This window comes from Marmota flaviventris, chromosome 18 (genome assembly GCF_047511675.1).
Source record: "Marmota flaviventris isolate mMarFla1 chromosome 18, mMarFla1.hap1, whole genome shotgun sequence".
Lineage (NCBI taxonomy): Eukaryota > Metazoa > Chordata > Mammalia > Rodentia > Sciuridae > Marmota > Marmota flaviventris.
Window position 1 is genome coordinate 30,379,383 of NC_092515.1, and position 19,864 is coordinate 30,399,246.

Consider the following 19,864-nt stretch of genomic DNA (forward strand, 5'->3'; position numbering starts at 1 on the left):
CAGAAGTGCACTCAGCCCAGGCCTCATTCATTATGATGGAGTTTCTGGGTTCCCCACGATTTTGCTGTGACCTTGGGCTCCCTGGGTTTGGTGTCCTCCCCATTAGTGAAATGAGGGCAAATGCTGAGGCCTTCAGGGGCATTTCCAGCTCCGATGCTAAATGCCTCAGGGTTCCGCCCTGGGATCGTGGCTCTTCGGGTGCACTCAGAGAGCCCCTGGACTTCTTAGAGAGCCCCTGGACTTCTTAGGTTCTGCCATGACACTCGTTTAGAGGAGGCCAAGAGGGGGGAGGACAAGAGGGAGGGCTCCCTGTGCACTTCAGCTTCCTGGAGACCTCTTCTGTCTTAGCCCACCCATCTCCTCTCCCCCACCCATGAGCCAGAGGAGCGTCTGGGGGTGGGCCAGCCAGGCACAGGCCCACATGTTGGTGTTGATAATAGAAACCACAGGAAAAACGGTCTTCCCGGGCCACACTTGCTTTCTTTGACACGGCTGTTCCCAACATCTTTTTAATCAAAGGTTCAGTAAACATCATACAGATAAATTGCCTTACAATCTGGTTTCAATGCTTATCACTTGGTGGGGGTGGGGAAACATGCTCTCCTACCCTTTCCCCATGTCTGCGCCCCGAGCTTCATTTCTTTCTCCCAACCCTCAGTACAGTCCCAGGTGTGGTCTGGACTTGGAGTCGAGGCCTTTCCAGCAGTGTGGCTTTGTTTGACCCACAGCATCCTCCTGGGTCTCTGGCTCAGCCTGCCCACTCCCCACCCACCCCCATTTCCGCTCAGACAACCTAGAGGTTCCCGCCCCACAGGAGGCATTCAAGAGTGGCCGGTTGAATGAATGAATAAGCTTTGGCTATGATTCGAATGTCCCCTCCAAAACTCACGTTGGAATTTAATTCCCATTGTAGCAGTTTTAAGAAGAGGGGCTTTGAAGAGGTGATGAGGTCTTGGGAGCTCTGTTCTCATGTATCCTCAATGCTGTTACTACGGCAGGGGGGGTCGTTATTTGAGATGGCTTTGCTAGAAGTCCAGTCATTGCCTGTCCCTTCTCTGTGTCTCGTGCATGCTCACAGGCCCTCCCACCAGGTATGTCATAGAAAGGAGGCCCTCCCCAGACTCTCACCCTTGAACTTGGACAACCCAGCCTAAATAAACCCCAGACTAAGTAAACTTCTACTGCTGGTAAGCTACCCAGCCTGGTATTCAACTGACAAAGAAAATGGACCAAGGCAGCTTTCCAGAGCAGTGACGTATTCGTGCATCTTCAGCCTCTGGCTCCAAACCAGCTCTGTTCTAGGGGCCTCTACTCTTTAGACAGAAGAAGTCTCCAGGAACCTAGGTGGCCTGAGGTTATTTCCTCCTCCCAGTACGCCTCCGTCCACACCCACTGGAATGTAACGTCCCCACTGCCGCAGCCCTCAGCCCTCTTTAAGATCTAGCTCGGATACAGGGGCTTCTCTGATTCCCCCGAGCAGACTTGCCCAAGGCCTGCTCTGGGCTCCACTGCTCTTTGCTGGGGTTGCTATTGCGCTCTTACCATCCCACCTGTGTTAACTTGTACCACGTAGACTTTCCAAATGACAGAACAGTTCGAATTGAGTCACACCTTCCAAGTCTGAAAACCCAGACTTTGGCTCCATTTTCAGGGAGCTTCTTGGCTCTGCCCCCCATCTCTGAACGGGGTTCATCTGCAGGGTAGCTGGCCTCCCTCACCAAGGCAAGATGACCACCAGGCTTCACATCTAAATATCCTACCATTCATGGGGGACAGTCTGTCCCCACATTCTCAGTGAAAGCACTCACTTCCGTGTTGATTGGACTCCTGCGTCAATCACTCTGGGGTTGGGGATGGTTAGAGCCACTGGATTTTGAATGGCTTAGAGCATTTTGGTCCTGCCCCCTCAACCTAAGTGTTGTTTACTCACCTAAATATCAGAAGAGCAGAGAAGGGACCTGGAGCTACACCACAAGGCCACTTGACCACAGATATTGTCACAAAGAAGTGATAAGCACCTTGAGGGTAGAGACTGGCTCTTCTCAGCCTTGTCCTCCTCAGTGCCCAGCACTGTACCTGGCACCACATGCACAAACACAGACGGTCCTCAAGTTCAATTCCTCACTGTTCCTGCAGATGACTCTCTGGGGCCTGGGTGGCCTGACTTTAGGTTGAAATGAAAAAGAACCAAAGTAACGCCATTTTGTTCTGACCTGACTCCTTTGTATCTTGCTTAAATGTTGTCTTTTCAGCCTCCCAGACAGCTGTATCTATGTTGACAGTACAGTAGGACCTTCTCGTGTCCCTATGGCCCTGGTGTGTAACAAAAAATGATTGTGAAATGTATAATCAAAACAATTCTCTCATGTAATCAAAACATGTCTCAACAGGGTCTGTCTGACCTACCTGGACCTCAATTGTTCTTGTGGTTTTTGTGGATTGTGCCTTTATAAACTCTGTACTTCCAAAAATCAGGTGCCGGGAGTTCTTTGAGGCGCTAGGCTGCCCCCGGTCGCTTGCCTGGCTTGCTCATTAAAGGACCTTTTTTCCCTTTCAGTTTGGTCCCCTGTGCTTGGTCCCTGTAATTCTCGCGCACTCCCTAACAAGGTTTCTTCCAAAAAGGACGACCGTAATGTCGGTCGGCTGAAAGAGACAGCTAGTAACTCGTGTTTGAAGAGTAGAGTTCTGGGAGCCCAGTTCCCATGCCAGCCCCTAACAGAGCCTCCAGTTGCCACCTGCGGAGACATGAGCAGCCCTTCCGGTCTCTCCACAGATCTGAGGAAGAGGAAACCTGGGTGGAGATGCCCCGGGCATGGTCCATCACTCTTGCTCCTTGTAAATACAAGGAAATGCCTCCCCGTCGGCAGCTCCCGCCGAATGGCCACAGAGCCAGTGACTGTCCCCTGCCTGCCTCCACCCAGCCCTGCCATCATCCAGATCAGGGTGACAGCTGTCCAGGAGAAAACCAAACCTCGCCCAGAGGGCATGGACTCCAATATCAGATTTCTCTTATTTTTTGGAAACTCAAGCCAAGAAGAATGCCAATGGGTAACGTTGAGGCTGAAATGTCACGTAAGAAACAAGGACACGAGGAAAGCAATACCGAAGAGACATTGGTTGTGACAGAGAGAAGCAGATGGCCAGAATAAGAGGAGACCAGGCGCGACAGCTGGACAGGTAGAGGGACAGAAGTGGAAGGGACACGGAGCCCCAGCGCTGGCTCCCACCTGTTTGGTTTCTGATCCTCGTCCCCTGAGCCCAGGGTCCCAAGGTACTCACGACAGCTCTCTAGGGGAGGTCTGTGGGAGCTCCCAGCCCAGTCCCTGCAGCAGCAGCCTTTCCTCTCTCCCAGCGCTTTGGCCAAAGCCTGCCCCCTCTGAGCTGTCTGTTTGTTGTGGTGGTTGTTTTCACCTGGACTTGGGTGAGTTGGTTCCTGGGCTCTGGCTAGTACAGAGAGCGAGGCAGTGACTCCTCCCAGCCTCCACTCATTCATTGACTCCCCTGCTGGGTTTTATCTGCTCCGAGGTCCCTCTGGATAATCCAGTCACTGTTTGCATATTAATCTGCTGCATGTTTATTATTTCAAAAACCACTTGTCCCACATCTGCTCTGTGCCAGGCAGGCCCTGTGCCTGATGCCACAAGAGATGTGGGGATGACCCAAATAGGGTCTTTATCCTCAGACCCTCATGACTATAAAGTGGATGTGACCAGTTTAAGTGCGAGGTAGACACTAAGAAACACCGGTGTATGTTGTGTATTCAGTAGAAGGAGGGGTTGGAGGTAAAAATCAGAAAAGGTTTCTTGGAGAGGATGCCTCTTAAAAGAATAATAGAATTTGGATTTTGGAAATTAGAAGGAAAATTAGAAAATTAAGAAAAGCCAGGATGAGGTTGCTAGGTTTGGCAGAAACAGCTGTCTGCCAAGAGATGGGCGGGTATCTGAGAGATAAGGGGCCAGAGGGTTGGAAAAGGGCTTCTATTCTTGGAGAAATAGCTGATGGTTTTACTTGGATATCTTCTATGTACATCCTCACCCATGGAGCCCAGGAACCCACCAAAGAGACCTACTTGTCTCAAGGCCAGGCCACCCTGGACCCTGTCTGTCTTTCCTTCCCACTGGGAAATATATCACTGGGCTTCCATATCCCTTCCACCACAGGTGTCTCTGAGTTTTTCCAGGTAGAAAAGACATAAGAAAGCGTTTCACCTTGATGCTGGTATGCTTTGAGGAAATCCATGCATTTCTGATTTGTCTGCACAAATGTTCAGAGGGAAAATAGACCTGGCCCCTCATGACTACACAGAAGCCATGCAGAAAAAAATCTGCTGTCAAAATATTCTTGACTGGTAGCAAAGAAAAACATTTTGATATTAAGTGAGTATTGATAAAGGAGAAGGAGAAAAAAATAAATACATTTGGAAAAGGATTCCTTGGCTTTGGGGATGGGAGCTTTGGCAACTTTCACCAAACGGTACACAACGGGGAGATACACTTTCAGCAAAGGAGAATTTCCAAAACAGAAAATTCTCTGCAGTTCCCCTACCAGTTCTCCCACCAGAACTGCAGAAATAGAGTCTAAAGAGTTTTAATTAAGTCATTGGTTTTCAGTGAGATTGGACTATTCCTTAAGGGGCATTTGAAAAATTCAGGAGTTGGCCTTCTTTTTGAGTTGTGGCCACACATTAAAATATTGAAATATATCCAAAGGGAGATTTTTTAAAAAAAATTCTTCACTTTAAAGGATTATAGTAATTTTTTAAAAATATGGGTAGGCAAATAGGTGATGTTTTACATGCATCCCATAGTAGCAAGTGGGATGTTACAAAATGTGGTATGAAGAGGACATTGGCAAGGGACATTGCCCACGACTGAGTGAAGAAAAAGTGAATCTTTTTTTCCCCAAAGCGACTATAACACTGGATAAGTGAACCCAAACAGCTATGCAGCATTCTGGAAACCAAACAGGGCACGAGAGTTGGAGCAAGGTTCATGCTTGAGAACTAGAGAAATGTGGGCAGGAGCAGCCAGGATCTGGGGCACTCTAGCCCCGGGCTGCTCTCCTCCAAGCTTAGCCCATAGGGAGGCTGCTCCAGGGTGGGGCCGGCTGTGAGGATGGGCATTTTCTCTGCTGTGGTTAAAGGGGGTTGTCTTCATTGGAAGCAGTGGTGGTCCCTACTCTTGGCAGCCTTGTGAAGTCAAAGTCCCCAAGGCAGAAAAAGCAGGAGGGCCAACAGCCCTACCAGACCCAGATTGCAGTCAAATCCTGGGGGCAGCTATAGTCCTGCTAAAGCTGTGTGCATGCATGCAGAGCAGAAGCCAGGAGGAGTCCCGTCCAGCCACCCCCCCCCTCCCAGCCAGCCCTGAGCCTACACCTAGAGATGAGAAAGAGCCCAGCAGAAAGTAAAAGACAGCACAAGCAGATGGCCTGAATTTGGTTCACCTCCTGGTCTCAGTGCCCTGGGTAATTCCCTGTTGGGGCTGCAGCAGACATGATCATTTGCTTCTCGTAAACAAAGTGTGGCAAAAAATGATGGATGTCACTTCCAAAGTGAGGCTGTGAGAGACTCATCAGAAACTTGTGCAGCTTCATATTATAAGGAGGACAGAATCCACAGCTTCCCAGGCAAGGATGACAGGGTCCCCAGAGTCAGGTCAGTCAGTAAGCAAAGAAACAAATGAAAAAACAGTAACCATGAACCATAGCGAAGGGGATCAGAATCCAGGGTTGTTACCACATTCTTTTTTAAATTGGTAAAGCTGCATCTATCCATGGTGTACGACATAATGTTTTATGTATGTGGCCATTGCGGAATGGTAAAATCAAGTGAATTAACTTATCCATTACATATCAATCAACAGAGCATGACAGTATTTTTTAATCTCCAGTTTTCAACAATAAAAAAAACTATAAAATATGAAAAAAAAAACCAGAAAAGTGTAACACATACTCTGGGAACAAGCAATTACTAGAGACAGTCTCTGACTTCACATAGCTATTATAAATGTATTCAGAGAACTAAAGCAAACCATGTTTAAAATTTAAATGAAGTTCTGACATAAATGAATCAGCAGATAAAAATTCAGATAAGGAGATAGAAATTATGAAAAACAAATGGAAATTCTGGAGTTGAAAATTCAATTGAAATGAAAGATTTATTAGAGCAGATTATTAGCAGAGGAAAAAATGAACTTAAAGATAGAGTAATAGAAATTATCCACATCTGAAGAACAGAGGGGGGAAAAAATGAAGAAAAATACAGTTTTAGGGATGAGTGGGACAACATCAAGCACACCAACACATGTATAATGGGAGTCCCAGAAGCAAAAAATTAAAAGTAAGGAGCAGAGAAAAAATTGTGGCGAAAACAAGGGCCAATACCTTCTATTATCTTATGAAAAACATTCAACACCATCCAAGAAGTTCTATAAACCTCAAGCAGGAAAACTGCAAAGAGACCCACAGCTGGACACGTCTGAGCAACAGTCAAAAGACAAAACAAAGACAGAAGTCCAGGAGAGAAGAGCAACTCCCGAGTGAGGGAGCAACAACACAATTACCGCCACCTCTTACATAAAACAGGGCGGGCAGCAGGCGGCAAAAGGGCCCAGGAAACCTGCTGAAACCCATTAACAAGAACTCTGTTACCTGGCAGGTCTTTCTTCAAAAATGAAGGTAACATGAAGACACTGCCCCGTAAAAAACAAAAGGATTGACTGTCAAAATCTTGCAAGTAAAATTGTAAAACGTATGAATTGAGCAAAAGGTTAAAAACCAGGAGGAAATTAGAAATATAAAAGTTAAAGCAGGAGGAAATTAGAAGTTAAGATGATGTTTACCCTTAGAGGGTGGTTGTGACTTAAAGCCACAAGGAGGATTCTGGGGCCCTAGTTATACAGATGTCCTCATCTGTGATTCAGGCACAATACATAGTTGCCTTCAGTTAAAAGGGAAGGAAGGAAGGAAGGAAGGAAGGAAGGAAGGAAGGAAGGAAGGAAGGAAGGGAGGGAGGGAGGGAGGGAGGGAGGGAGGGAGGAAGGAAGGAAGGGAGGGAGGGGGAGGAGGGGGGAGGGAGGGGAGGAGGGGAGGGGAGGGGTGGGGAGAGAAAGAGGGAGGGAGGAAGGGAAGCTGATGGTTAGGATTTGTATGTGAGGTGTCCCCCAAAAGCTCACGCTGAGACAATGCAAGAGGGTTCAGAGGAGAAATGATCAGGTTGGGAGAGCCTTAACCTAATTAGTGAATTGGTCCCTGATGGGATTAACTGGATGGTGGCTGGAGGCAGGTGGGTGTGGCTGGAGGAAGGGTTCTCTGGGGGCGTGGCTATGGGTACATATTTTGTACCTGGAGAGTGGAGTCTCTCTGCTTCCTGATCATTTTGTGAGCTGCTTCCTTCTGTCACACTCTCCACCATGATGTTCAGCCTCACCTCAAGCCCCGAGGAATGGAGCGGGCCTTCTATGGACCTCTGAAACCACGAGCCGTCAAATAAACTTTTCTTCCTCTTCAATTGTTGTGGTCAGACCTTTTAGTCACAGCAGCGTAAAAGCTAAGCCGCTCACCATGTCACTTCCTCCCCCTTATTGCTTTCTCCTAGCTTCTATTACCTTTCCAGTCTGAGCAGAGCCTGTGCCCTCCAGGGTCCTGTACGTGTGGACTCCACCAACCTCACCAACATTGTTTCTCACCACATGATTCTCTAGCCACCCCGGCCTCCTGCTGTTGCTTAAGTATGCCATGCCCTGCCTCCCATCCTGCCTGAGGACCTTTGCACATGCTCTTCCCTCTGGACCATAGCCCTCACCTATTAGATGTTACAGTCTACTAGAGCTGCTGTAACAAAATACTATAGGCTGGTGGCTTATAACAACAAATATTTATTTCTCATAGTTCCAGAGTCTAGGAAATCCGAGATCCAGACGCCAACATATTCTGCATCTAGTAAAGACCCGTTTCCAAGTTCATAGATGGCACTTTCTAGTTCTATCAGCACAAGATGGAAAGGGCTGGCTAATTCTATGTCATCTTTTTACATAAGAGCGCTAATTCCATGAAGACTCAGCCTCATGAACTAATCGCCTCCAAGGTCCCCACTTCCTGATACTATGACCTTGGGGGTTAAAACTTCAATATATGGATTTGTGGGGGACTCAAACATTCAGATGACAGCAGCCCTGTTGGAACCCACTTAACCTGATACTCAGAGGCGACTCGCCCAGAACCCCATCCAAGTCTGGTTCCACTGTATGGGGCTTCCTCCTAGAGTCAAATTCCTGTCCTTCAGGGAGCCCAGCCTTCTTTGTTACTGTGAATGCACACAGGAACCACATGCTTCCTGTTTTTCCCTCCAGCACATGTTTAGTTTGGGGTTTTGTTTGTTTGTTTGTTTTGGGGGGTTTTTTTGAACCAGGGATTAAACTCAGGGGCACTCGACCACTGAGCCACATCCCAGCCCTATTTTGTATTTAATTTAGAGACAGGGTCTCACTGAGTTGCTGAGTGCCTCACCATTGCTGAGGCTGGCTTTGAACTCACGATTCTCCTGTCTCAGCCTCCCAAAGCCCTGGGATTACAGGCGTGTGCCACAGCGCCTGGCTCCAGCCCAGGCGTTCAGAGGTCTGCCTACGGTTTTCTCCTGCACTGTATCCCTAGCACTCTGCCTGGAGCGCAGCAGGTATGTGATGCTATCTGTGGAATAAATAAATGAACAGAGAGTAACTGAACTTGTAAATCACTGTGTTCTAACTAGAATACTCTGTGGAAAACTGGGAGGAGGAATTTTAAATGTAATTTAAATATAATTTAAAAATAAGAAACAGAGACCCACTGAAAATTTTTGAGAAAGGGAAACACCGGAGCTGACCATTGTCTTAGCAAGATCTCTGCGGAAATGGAGGTGGAGAGGCTGTCACGGAAGCCGTAGAAAGGTCCAGAGGAAGGCGGTGCCTGAAGAGAGGCTGTGGCCACATGGGGAAAAATTGGAATGCAGCTAAAGGGCCATCTCCACTGTCACCCCAGGGACCGGCTGCCAAGCCCAGCGTGACCTCACAATCACCCTCAGCCTTCTTTTCAGGCCGACATCCAAGCTGCTTGCTAACTCTGCTGTTTATGATCACATCGAGAGGCCACAGGCCACCTTCTGAATCACACGCACGAGCACATCAAGACCCAGGGGTGGAGAGAATAGGAGATCACCAGCCTCCCACCCAGGCACAGCCAACACTCCAGCATGTCCCAGGACCAGGAGGACCCAAAGAGAGCCATGCCCACGGAGAGGAAGTCCGTTTGGAGGACCCCCGAGGAGAGGCGGATGTCCGACCTCACTCGGGTGTTGGAGTGGCTGGAGCGGAGGCGGGGGAAGAAGAAGCTAGGTCTCCAGGTGGGTACTGCCAGGAAAAATGGCGGGAAGACGTTATTCACATCTCCCCCCAGACAAGATGAGGGAGCCTTTTTTTAAGCACCACAGTGAGCTAGTGGCAAGGTTCTGGAGGATGCTGGGGGGAGGTTGGGGACAGTAGGCCCTCGTGTTTGTGGACGGGTGCTCCTCAGCCTCCTACCCACCCCCCAAAGACCCATCGGAGTCCAGCCTCTCTTGACTGTCCTTCAAGAAATGGCTCCAGGTCCTGGAGGGACACTCCTGCATGGAAGATGGGCAAGGGGCTGAGAGAAGATTTATGTCACAGAGGGGCAGAGACAAATAAGTGACAAATGCACGTTTCCTAAAGTATGAATGTTCTAAGAAAAGTCGGGGGTCAGGGAAAGGCTGGCTCCAGCTTAGTCAAACCAGGAGGATTGTTATCCTCGGTCAGTATCTGGGAGGGCCAAGGGGCAGCTCCTGGGGGCTCGGGGTTGGCAGGTGGAGTCCTTCCCGAGGAAGTCCAGCAACCACTTTAGACCTCGCCACCCCAGGCCATCAGCTATGAAGAACCAAGCCACGTCCTTGGAAAGTGGTATCCTCTGCAGAAGATGCCACCTGATCTTGTCTCCTCTGACCCCAGAGCAAGATGGGTGACAGCAGCATTACTAGTGACGATGCTCACCCTACAAATAGCTTTTCCCTTACTGGCCTGGCATCGCAGAGGGGTTAATGCCTCAGCTGCTCCAAGGCCGGCTCCAAGGTAGGAGCCGTGACCACCCCTCAACTGGAGGATAAGGAGACGGGGGTGCAGCAAAGCCGTTTTCTTGAGATCACAGTTAATTAAGGGCAGAACCAGTTCTCAAGCCCAAAGGTATCCGATTCCCAAGCTCATGGACTCCGTTAGGTCAACGCCCCGTAACGGCCTGCACTGGGCTTTCTCCGGTTCGGCACCCCTGCCCTTGGGGATCGCCCCGGTTCTCCTGAACTGCTTGTTTCTCAGACAGCCAAAAAGGCCTTGAGAGCTAATTCCCTGCGACAATTTAAAAGACACCTGATGAATACGTTTTCCACTAAGGTGCTCATGACTTACCGACAGCCGCCTCCCTCAGAACTCAGTCTTGATCACAGAATCCTATTCACCTTCACAGCTAGAATGTCCCCATCTCCTTCACTAGGGTTACAATAACGTCTTAACAGCTTTACCGTACACACGGCTTTTATTGTAAATAATCTGGGACCCCGTGAGGGAACATTTGTTCTGGAATTTTAGAGAAGCTCCTAAGAAAGAGGGTGACAGATCTTACGTGGCAGGTCCCGGACAGCAGGAGGTGGCGGGAGACCCATTAGTGGACCTGGCTGGGAAAAGGCTTGTCCACCTCCCTCCAGCCCCTTCAGCCTCCTCTCCTTCCTTCTGGGATGGGTCACGGCAATCTGGGCTTTGCCACCATCTCAGATCACTGCTGCTTCCTGTGACCCGTTTGGCATCAAAGAAGACCCCCGAAGTCCAGAGTCCCAGCCACAAGAGCTCTGAACTGTGGCTGGTGCACTTTCCTTGGGTCTAAGGCTTCACCATGTCACTTCCACCCAGCCTTGGGGACACTTGGGATACTCCAGGAGCCCCTGTGGGGATACTGAGGACTGATAGCTGGGGCCATGGAAGGAGGACCACCCTGAGGAGATGGCTTTACCCTCTCTCCTCTTGACCTGAAAACTCAGCCCTGGTCCCAACTTGCAACCCCCTCCCCCCACCCCACTAAGCCCAACAAAACTCTGAAGGGACCCACTCCGCTCTCCTTAGAAGGCAATCTGGCATGTCCCATCCTTGAAGCCCTTGGACAGCTCCCTCCACCCGGCCACCATGGAAACATGCCTACCACTTGCGCCAAGCCTGCCTCGGCGCATCCTTCCTGGGCAGCTTCGAACCTACCTGCAGAAAATCACCTATTTCTCATGAGAATCTTAGGAGGTAGATCTTACCATTGTCCCCAATCCTCAGCTGGAGAAAAAGCCACTGAGAGAGCAGTGATTTACCCAAGGTTATGCAGTCCCTGAATGACAGACAAATCAGGATTCCAACCCAGGCAGCCTGACCCGGAACCTCACTGCTCCAAGTGGCCCAGCCCACGGCTGGGGATCTAGCTCAGTTGGTAGAGAGCTTGCCTCTCATGCACAAGGCCATGGGTTCAATCCCCAGCACCACAAAAAATAATAATAATAATTACAAATGGCTCATCTCCAGAGGAGAACCTCAACTCCGTCTGTCCCGGGATGCTTCAGCACCCCCAGCCCCAGCTCTTACAGACTGAGGAGCTTCTTTCAGGCAGCCCTGTGAGGCTCTTTGCCCACGGGACCCTAGAGATGGCTGATGACCCTCCCTGCTTCCACTGTGGCCCTGCAAGGCCAACACAGACTACGAACCAGGAGCTCAGACTCAGAGCAGGGAATGCTCGGCTCCTTGACCGTCACGAGGAGCCTTCAGGGAAAGGACAGGACAGGACCTAGTGTGACGTTTAGTGTGATGGCTACTTCGGGAAGACAGGATGGGGGATGGGGTGGGAGGAGAGTAGGGGTGCAGCCTGGGTATGCAGGCTCTGCTGCAAGACAGCTTTCCGGCTGTGCAGCTTGGGGCTGGGCAGGGAAGTGACAGGCAGATGGCCACTTGAGGGAGCACAGGGGATTGAGTGACAAGGAGCCACAGACAGATTGAGGTGGAAAGGGACAAGACCAGACCTGAGGTCCAGAAGGTCATTCCTGGGGCAGTGTCCTGAGCAGCAGCAGGTACCTGGAGAACTGGGGACAGGGAGGGGAACAGGAAGACAAGCCTCTGGTTTCGGGGTGGCAGCAGCCTACTGTCCAGGGGGACTCCTCCTCCCTGGGGACAGAAGTTGGGAATCCTCATGAGGACACTGAAGGTCTCTCCACTTCTGCCTTTTCAGAAGCCAAAAACCAAGGTGGAGTTGCCCCCCAAAGCCGCTGAGAAGGAAAAGAAAAAACGCAAAGTAGTGAAACAGCAGGTAGGAGCCAACAGGTGACCCCCCAGGTGACCCAGCTCCCCCCGCCCCGCCCCGTGGCCCCACCATCTGGATGAGGGGAGCCCACTCCCCGCCTGCAGTGTCCAGCTACATTTTTAAATTCAGGGCTCTGCAATGCACTCCTGCCCCACACCGACACCCAGATGAACCATCTGCACCCACCTCCCACCCTGTCCAGCTTCACCCAACCAACCCCTGCAGACCTGCCGTTCCCCCCAACTCTCTCAGGAGTACCATCTGAAAGAGGAGAACCCTGTGACCCAGTGAGAAGAACCCCCTGGTCGTGTGATTATAGGGGCAGCCCCAGCCCTAGGGGGCTCTGGCCCCTCCCGGCCTCCCCCTGAGGTAGGGAGAGATGGGAGGACAGCATAGGAGCAGCTCCCTGCCCCCTCCAAGACTCGCCCAGAGGCCAGGGCAGCTCTCTCCTCTTTGCCTTTGTGGGTCTTTGAGCAAACCTTTAAAATTGGTGGTGGCGGGGGGGGGGGGGGGGTGTAAGGGGGAGTGGACAAAGCAGACCCCGTAACAAAGATGTACCTTCTCCCCTGCTCCTTCCAACGCTGTCAAGAAAAACTCTGTTAAGAATGAGGAAGCCCTCTACCGGAGGATGTACGGGTCAGAGCAAATGGGAACCCGCCTCAGCATAGCATCCACCGTCTATAACAAGGAAAGCTCCAGGAAGTCTGGTAAGGGGCCCAGAAGTGTCCTCCTGAGGTCCTTCCTATCAGAGGAACCAAAACTCCTACCATCCTTGGCTCAAAGGCATCCACGTCAATCCAACCATTGTGCACCCAGGAGTCAGAAACCCTATGGCAAGCAGGGGGTGACCTGGACAGGAGGCCAGTAGCTCCAGCCACCCCTGTGAATTCTCTCTTCTCAGGAAATCAATATAATGTATTCCGAGTTCCCAGGTCATTTTGGTAACACTGACCCCATGAATTCCCAATTATTTAATTAATTTAGATACGGTGAATATGTCAATCACAAAAGGTGCCACACCTGCAGACCTGAAGGCCGGCCAAGGCACTGCTCACACCTAAGGAGGAGCAGGTGTCAGTTACACCAAATCCCCACTTCCAAGTTCTGAACCCGGTTCCATCACTTTGTAATGGACTCAGGGTTGTGTGATCTGGGCAAGCCTCTCCACCTCTATGGTCCAGTTTTCTCACGTGTAAAATGGGACAATAACATTACCTGCCTCATAGTGTGGCTGAGGGGCTTCAGCAAGATGTTGCATGTACAGTGCCCACCTTGACACAGAGGAGATGCTCAATAAATATCAGTGACGATTGCTAAGTAAAAATTTTGCTAAAATTTGGGGTTGGTGTATTATGAGGTTAGGATAGCAGATGCATTAGTTGTGCAAGGCCTTTTGAAACAGAAGGAGGTGGTGAAAGAGAAATCTGGAAGGGATTCCTGCTAGCCCAAGGGAAAAGCAGGCAAGAGCCTTTGAATGGGAGCTGCCGACTCTACCACCTAATGTTGCCTCGATTGCACCCAAAATATGTCCTTTCCCCCCCTTTTTATTTAATACACCAAAGTCCTTGTAATCAAACTGTAGTCAGTTGCCTGTCAGATTTAAATATGATCGCTCTCAATACAGTATAGGATCCTGGACTGAGTCCCTGAATAGCATTTTAGTGGAAAAACTGATAAAATCCAAAAAAGCTCTGTAATGTACCAATGTTTATTTCTTAGTCTTGATGAATGGTCCGTGGGCATAAAAGATGTCAGCATTCAAGAAAACTGAATAAAGACTGTATAGGAACACTCCATATTTTCTTTGCAATTTTTCTTTAAATCCATAATCATTCCAAAATGAAAAAAAAAATTATTAAAAAAAAAAAAAAAAGATTGGGCCGGGCAGGGTGGCACATGCCTGTAATCCCAGCAACTCTGAAGACTGAGGCAGGAGGATTGCAAATTGAAAGCCAGCCTCAGCAACAGTGAGGTGCTAAGCAACTCAGTGAGACCCTGTCTCTAAATAAAATACAAAATAGGGCTGGGGATGTGGCTCAGTGGTTGAGTGACCCTGAGTTCAATTCCTGGTACCAAAAAAAAAAAAAAACAAGTTTGGCTTGTGTCCTATGGCAAGGACTTCCCAAGTTTTCTGTGAGTCCCCAATGTCATGTCTGGCTCCAAAGTTCTGGTCCTCCTGGGTCCTCAATCTCTCTCTTGCTTCCAGTAGATTTTTCCCTTCTCTCTGCCAACCCAGACGCGGAAAAGCCCTATTTCCTGATTTCTCCTCAAACCTGTCACATGAAGCCTTTATACATAAGCAAATTTAACTGAAGGTTTGGAGGCAACTGAAGGAAGGAATTGTATCAGATTCAACAGCAAAGAAACCAGAGGTTGACTATGACGCGCCCCTGTTCAAAGTCCTTTGTCCCCTAACCCCAGAAGGTTTTTCCTGGCTATAGTTCCTTGCAGGTAGTAGCTTCCTGAGGTTTTTCCTCAATTCCAAGACGGGGACGAGGTTAAGACAGGCACCCAGGGCACAAATCAATGCCTAATACTGACCCAGCACTGGTGTCAACTTGACACTGAGACCTCTTCAGTTTTGCCCAAGACACCTTGCTTGCCTCGCCCCCATACCGTCCTGCCCAGCATTCCTTCCTCTCACCATCCTTTCCTTCTCCTCCTCCTCTGCATTCCTCCACACATTTCCACCAGCTTTTTGTTTGGAGAGATCTTTCTTTCATTTATCCCATTCCCAAAGTAGCCTCCTTTCAAGGTATTTTCCTAGACAGAATCAGTCCCTTCCCTAAAAGAAACTTACAGTGACTAAATCATTCTCAAAGATAAAATGCACACAGAGGAACCCCCAAAACAAACCCCCAAACTTCCACACAGATGAAGGTCAACAGAAGACTAATCATCTAAATGAGAATCAAGATGGACTTAAATAAAACAACAGTATCAAAACAGCAGTAAACCACAAACACATTATCCATAATAACACTGAATATAAATGGTCTCGACTCACCAATTAAAATACACAGATGAGCAGGAATGGATTAAAAGACAAGACCCAGCCATGTGCAGATTGCCAAAGACTCATTTCAAAGGCAAAGATATCCACAGAATGAAGGTAAAAGGATGGGAGAACATCCACAATTAAGTCCAAAAACGATCTGGAAAGCTTTTATCATATCTGACAAAGTTGATTTCAAGTAAAAATTAATCAGAAGAGATGATTTCACTACATCCTGATAAAGGGAACAAGCCAACAAGAAGGTATCATGATATCAACATTTATGCCCCAAATGTCAGGACACCCAATTACATTAAAAGAAAATACTTCTTGATATTAAACCCCAGATAGGCCCCAATACAATAAACCGGGGTAATTTCAACACACCCTTATCACCAATGGACAGTTCATCAAAGCCTAAAATCAATGAAGATATCACCAACTTAAAAAGCAGTATAAAACAGATGGATCTAATAGACATCACAGAATCCTTCACCCCAAAACAGCTGAATTTACCTTATTCTCACCAGTTCATGAAATATTTTTAAAAATAGGCCATATTCTAAGTCACAATATAAGCCTTAGCAAATACAAAACAAAAGAAAAAATATATAATTCCATATATCATATCAGACCATGTCGGAATGAAGCTAGAAATAAATAGCAAGGAAAATAATAGAAACCCCATGCTCTCTTTCGCTTCGCTCCGGGCAGAGAAGGTGAATGTGTAATCAGCAGTGGATTGTAAGTACCCTAGGCAAAGAAAGCTCAGTGCGCCCTGCCTTTTTTTTTTTTCTTTTTTTGAATATTTTTTATACAGGGAGAGTTTGTGGATTGGGATTGTTGGCTGGGCTGCGGTTTCTGTGCCGAAAATCCACTCCGCGGGAGCCGCCATTTGCTCTCTGCTAGCTGTCTTGATGGCTATGTCTACATTGTCCGGCAGCCGCACCTAGAGGTTGGAGCTGGGCTGCGTGCCGAGCCCTGTCCTCCAAAGGCTGGACCGCAGCCTTGAGCGCCTGGGTCGCCTGTTCGCCGCTGCACCCTCGGGCAGAGCCTGCTCTGGGGTCGTTCTGCATCCCCCTGCGAGGGGACCCGTGCTTCAGAGGAGGGAGCTGGAGAGCCGCGGCGGCAGCCGCTTGGGCCCCGGGGGCTGGGCACCGGTTGGCGGCGCAGCTACGGTCGCGGACGAGCGCGGCGCCCCTGAGCGTGGCCCTGGGGAAGAGGCGACGGCGGCAGGGTTTAATTTCTAGAAATCTGGACTGGAAACAGAAGCAGCAGTTTGTATAATCCCAAGAACTTGCTTATGTCAGGAAGCTGTAAGGGCAACATGAATATCATTGAGGAGATCTAACATGGCAGCGGGCGGGGAGAGATCAAGTCTCTGACCTCTTCAACTGCGCGGGCATAGGGAGCTGTGAACTGTATAAATGCTGTTTGCCCAGGATCACTAGGCAATGCTGAGCTGACATGGATCTGGGGTGTACAGTCTGGGCCCCTCAGAACACACACACCGAGCCCGGATCGGCTGCATTCAAGCTCCGGTTCGCCTGCTTCTCGTGACTCAGCACTAACGATCCCGCTGAAATAACTGGTTGGCACTTAGGAACTTTCAGAGGTAAAAACCAACCGAGCCTTCATAGGCAGTGGCCACAGGATTGAAACAGGGATTGGGAGAGACAGTCAGGACCCACCCGTTGCATTGGTCACCCGGCAAAGGGAACGAACGGTCACCATTTGCATGTGATACCACCTTGGCAGAGAACTGACCTCACGGGCGGAGGAGATAACTGCATTGAAACCAGCGCAACAGGGCTCCCAGGAGCAGCAGACATGGCGTGTAGCCAGTATTGTGGTGAGCGTCACAGGTGAGCGCGGCCTGGCTTGAGGAAACACAAGAGAAGGCCCTAGGCACTCAGGATTGGAGACCCGCCCAGTGTGTGAGGAAGAGCTGCTACACAGTGATTGGTTCCCACTTAGTGAGAGGAGAAGCTTGACCCAGTGGGCACAGCTCCACCTACTGGAAGAGAAATTAATCGAACTCTATGACTGCATTTATTATTATTATCATTATCATTTTTTTTTCTTTTTCTTTCATTTTCAATTTTTTTTGTTGTTGTTCTTTAACTTTTTTAATGTTTCTAATTTTTTTATTTTTATTATTATTATAATTTTTTTAATTTTAATTTTCATTATTTTTATTATCATTATTATTTTTGTAAAAAAATTTTTTTCTTTTCTTTCTTTCTTTATTTTCTAACTTTTTTGTGTGTGTTTTGTTTTTGTTTCTTTTGTCTTTTCATTTCTTTTCAATTTTCTTATTCCCCCTTCCTTGAATTCTACCTGCCTACTCTCATTCTCTCTGGTGACTTCTTCCCTTCCCTTCTAATATCTTTCCTCCCAAGCATCAAATAAATTTATAAGAGTAAACAGTAACTCAGCAGTCAAACAGAACAAGAAGTAACATGAGCAGCATAAAAAAGCAAGGAAGAAAAGGGGTACAAACAATGAAGGACAGCCTAAATATTCAGGAGGACCTAGAGTCAGCAGAAAAATGGTCATATAAAGAACTCAAGGAATACCTTAGACATATGGAATGGAACCTTAAAGAGGATACGAGACAGCAAATCCAAACAGTGAAAGAACACTTTGAAAATGAATTACATAAAAAGATAAAAGAAGAAGTTAAGCATCTTTATCAGGAGATAGAGATTATAAAAAAAATCAAACAATAATTCTAGAAATGAAGGAAACAATAAACCAAATTAAAAACTCAATTGAGAGTATCACTAACAGAGTGGAGCAAGTAGAAGCCAGAACGTCAGATAATGAAGACAAAATATATCATCTTGAAAAGAACCTAGCCAACTCAGAAAGGCTGGTTAAAAATCACGAGAGAAACATCCAAGAGATATGGGATAACATAAAAAAACCAAACCTACGAGTCATCGGGATAGAAGAAGGTACAGAGATTCAAACCAAGGGAATGAGTAGCCTGCTGAATGAAATAATTACAGAAAACTTCCCAGAAATAAAAAAGGAAACGGATATACAAATTTTAGATGCATACAGGACACCGAGCACACAAAATCACAGTAGACCAACTCCAAGACACATTGTTATGAAGATATCCAATATACAGAACAAAGAGAAAATATTAAAAGCTACAAGAGAAAGGAGGCAGATTACATTCAGGGGTAAACCAATAAGATTAACAACAGATTTTTCATCACAGACGCTGAAAGCGAGAAGATCCTGGAACAACGTATTTCAAACACTGAAAGACAATGGATGCCAACCAAGAATTCTGTATCCAGCAAAATTAAGCTTCAGGTACGACAACAAAATAAAAATCTTTCATGATAAACATAAGCTAAAAGAATTTGCAGCCAGAAAACCAGCATTGCAAAGCATCTTGAGCAAAACACTACACGAGGAAGAAATGAAAAACAATAACCAAAACCATCAGTGGGAAGTGCCTCTATAAAAACAGAGGGCGGGGGGAAGCTAACCATGGAGAAACAAACTAAATTAAATTAAAAAAAAGAAGATAAACAATCAAACATGGCTGGAAGTACAAACCATATATCAATAGTAACTCTAAACGTTAATGGCTTAAACTCTCCAATAAAGCGACATAGGCTGGTAACATGGATTAAAAAAACAAATCCAACAATATGCTGCCTCCAGGAGACACATCTGATTGCAAAAGACATACACAGGCTGAAGGTAAAAGGTTGGGAAAAAATATACCACGCACACGGTCCTCGTAAGCAAGCAGGGGTGGCCATCCTCATATAGAATAAAATCGACTTCAAGACTAAGTTAATCAAAAGGGATAAGGAAGGACATTATATACTGTTAAAAGGAACCATTCACCAACAAGACATAACAATTATCAATATTTATGTACCAAATAATGGTGCTGCGACGTTCATAAAACAAATTCTCCTCAAGTTCAAGAATCAAATAGACCACAACACAATAATTATGGGTGACTTCAACACACCTCTCTCACCATTTGACAGATCCTCCAAACAAAAGTTGAATAAAGAAACTATAGAACTCAATATCACAATCAACAACCTAGACTTAACTGACATATATAGAATATATCAACCATCATCAAGTGGATATACTTTTTTCTCAGCAGCACATGGATCCTTCTCAAAAATAGACCATATATTATGCCATAGGGCAACCCTCAGTAAATATACAGGGGTGGAGATAATCCCATGCATTTTATCTGATCATAATGGAATGAAACTGGAAATCAATGATAAAAGAAGGAAGGAAAAATCCTACATCACATGGAAAATGAACAATATGTTACTGAATGATCAATGGGTTACAGAAGACATAAAGGAGGAAATAAAAAAATTCTTAGAGATAAATGAAAATACAGACACAACATATTGGAATCTATGGGACACAATGAAAGCAGTTTTAAGAGGGAAATTCATCGCTTGGAGGTCATTCCTCAAAAAAAGGAAAAACCAACAAATAAAT

General features: G+C 47.3%; 1 protein-coding gene across 1 annotated transcript in view; it reads left to right on the forward strand.

The window, feature by feature from the left end:
* The first annotated feature begins 9,226 nt into the window (after positions 1–9,226).
* The window catches only part of C18H16orf78 (chromosome 18 C16orf78 homolog), a 39,563-nt gene continuing 28,925 nt past the window's right edge, over positions 9,227–19,864 (forward strand). The window contains exon 1 of the mRNA XM_071604193.1: positions 9,227–9,376. Within this exon, the coding sequence (XP_071460294.1) occupies positions 9,227–9,376 (150 nt within the window). The remainder of the gene's footprint in view (positions 9,377–19,864) is intronic.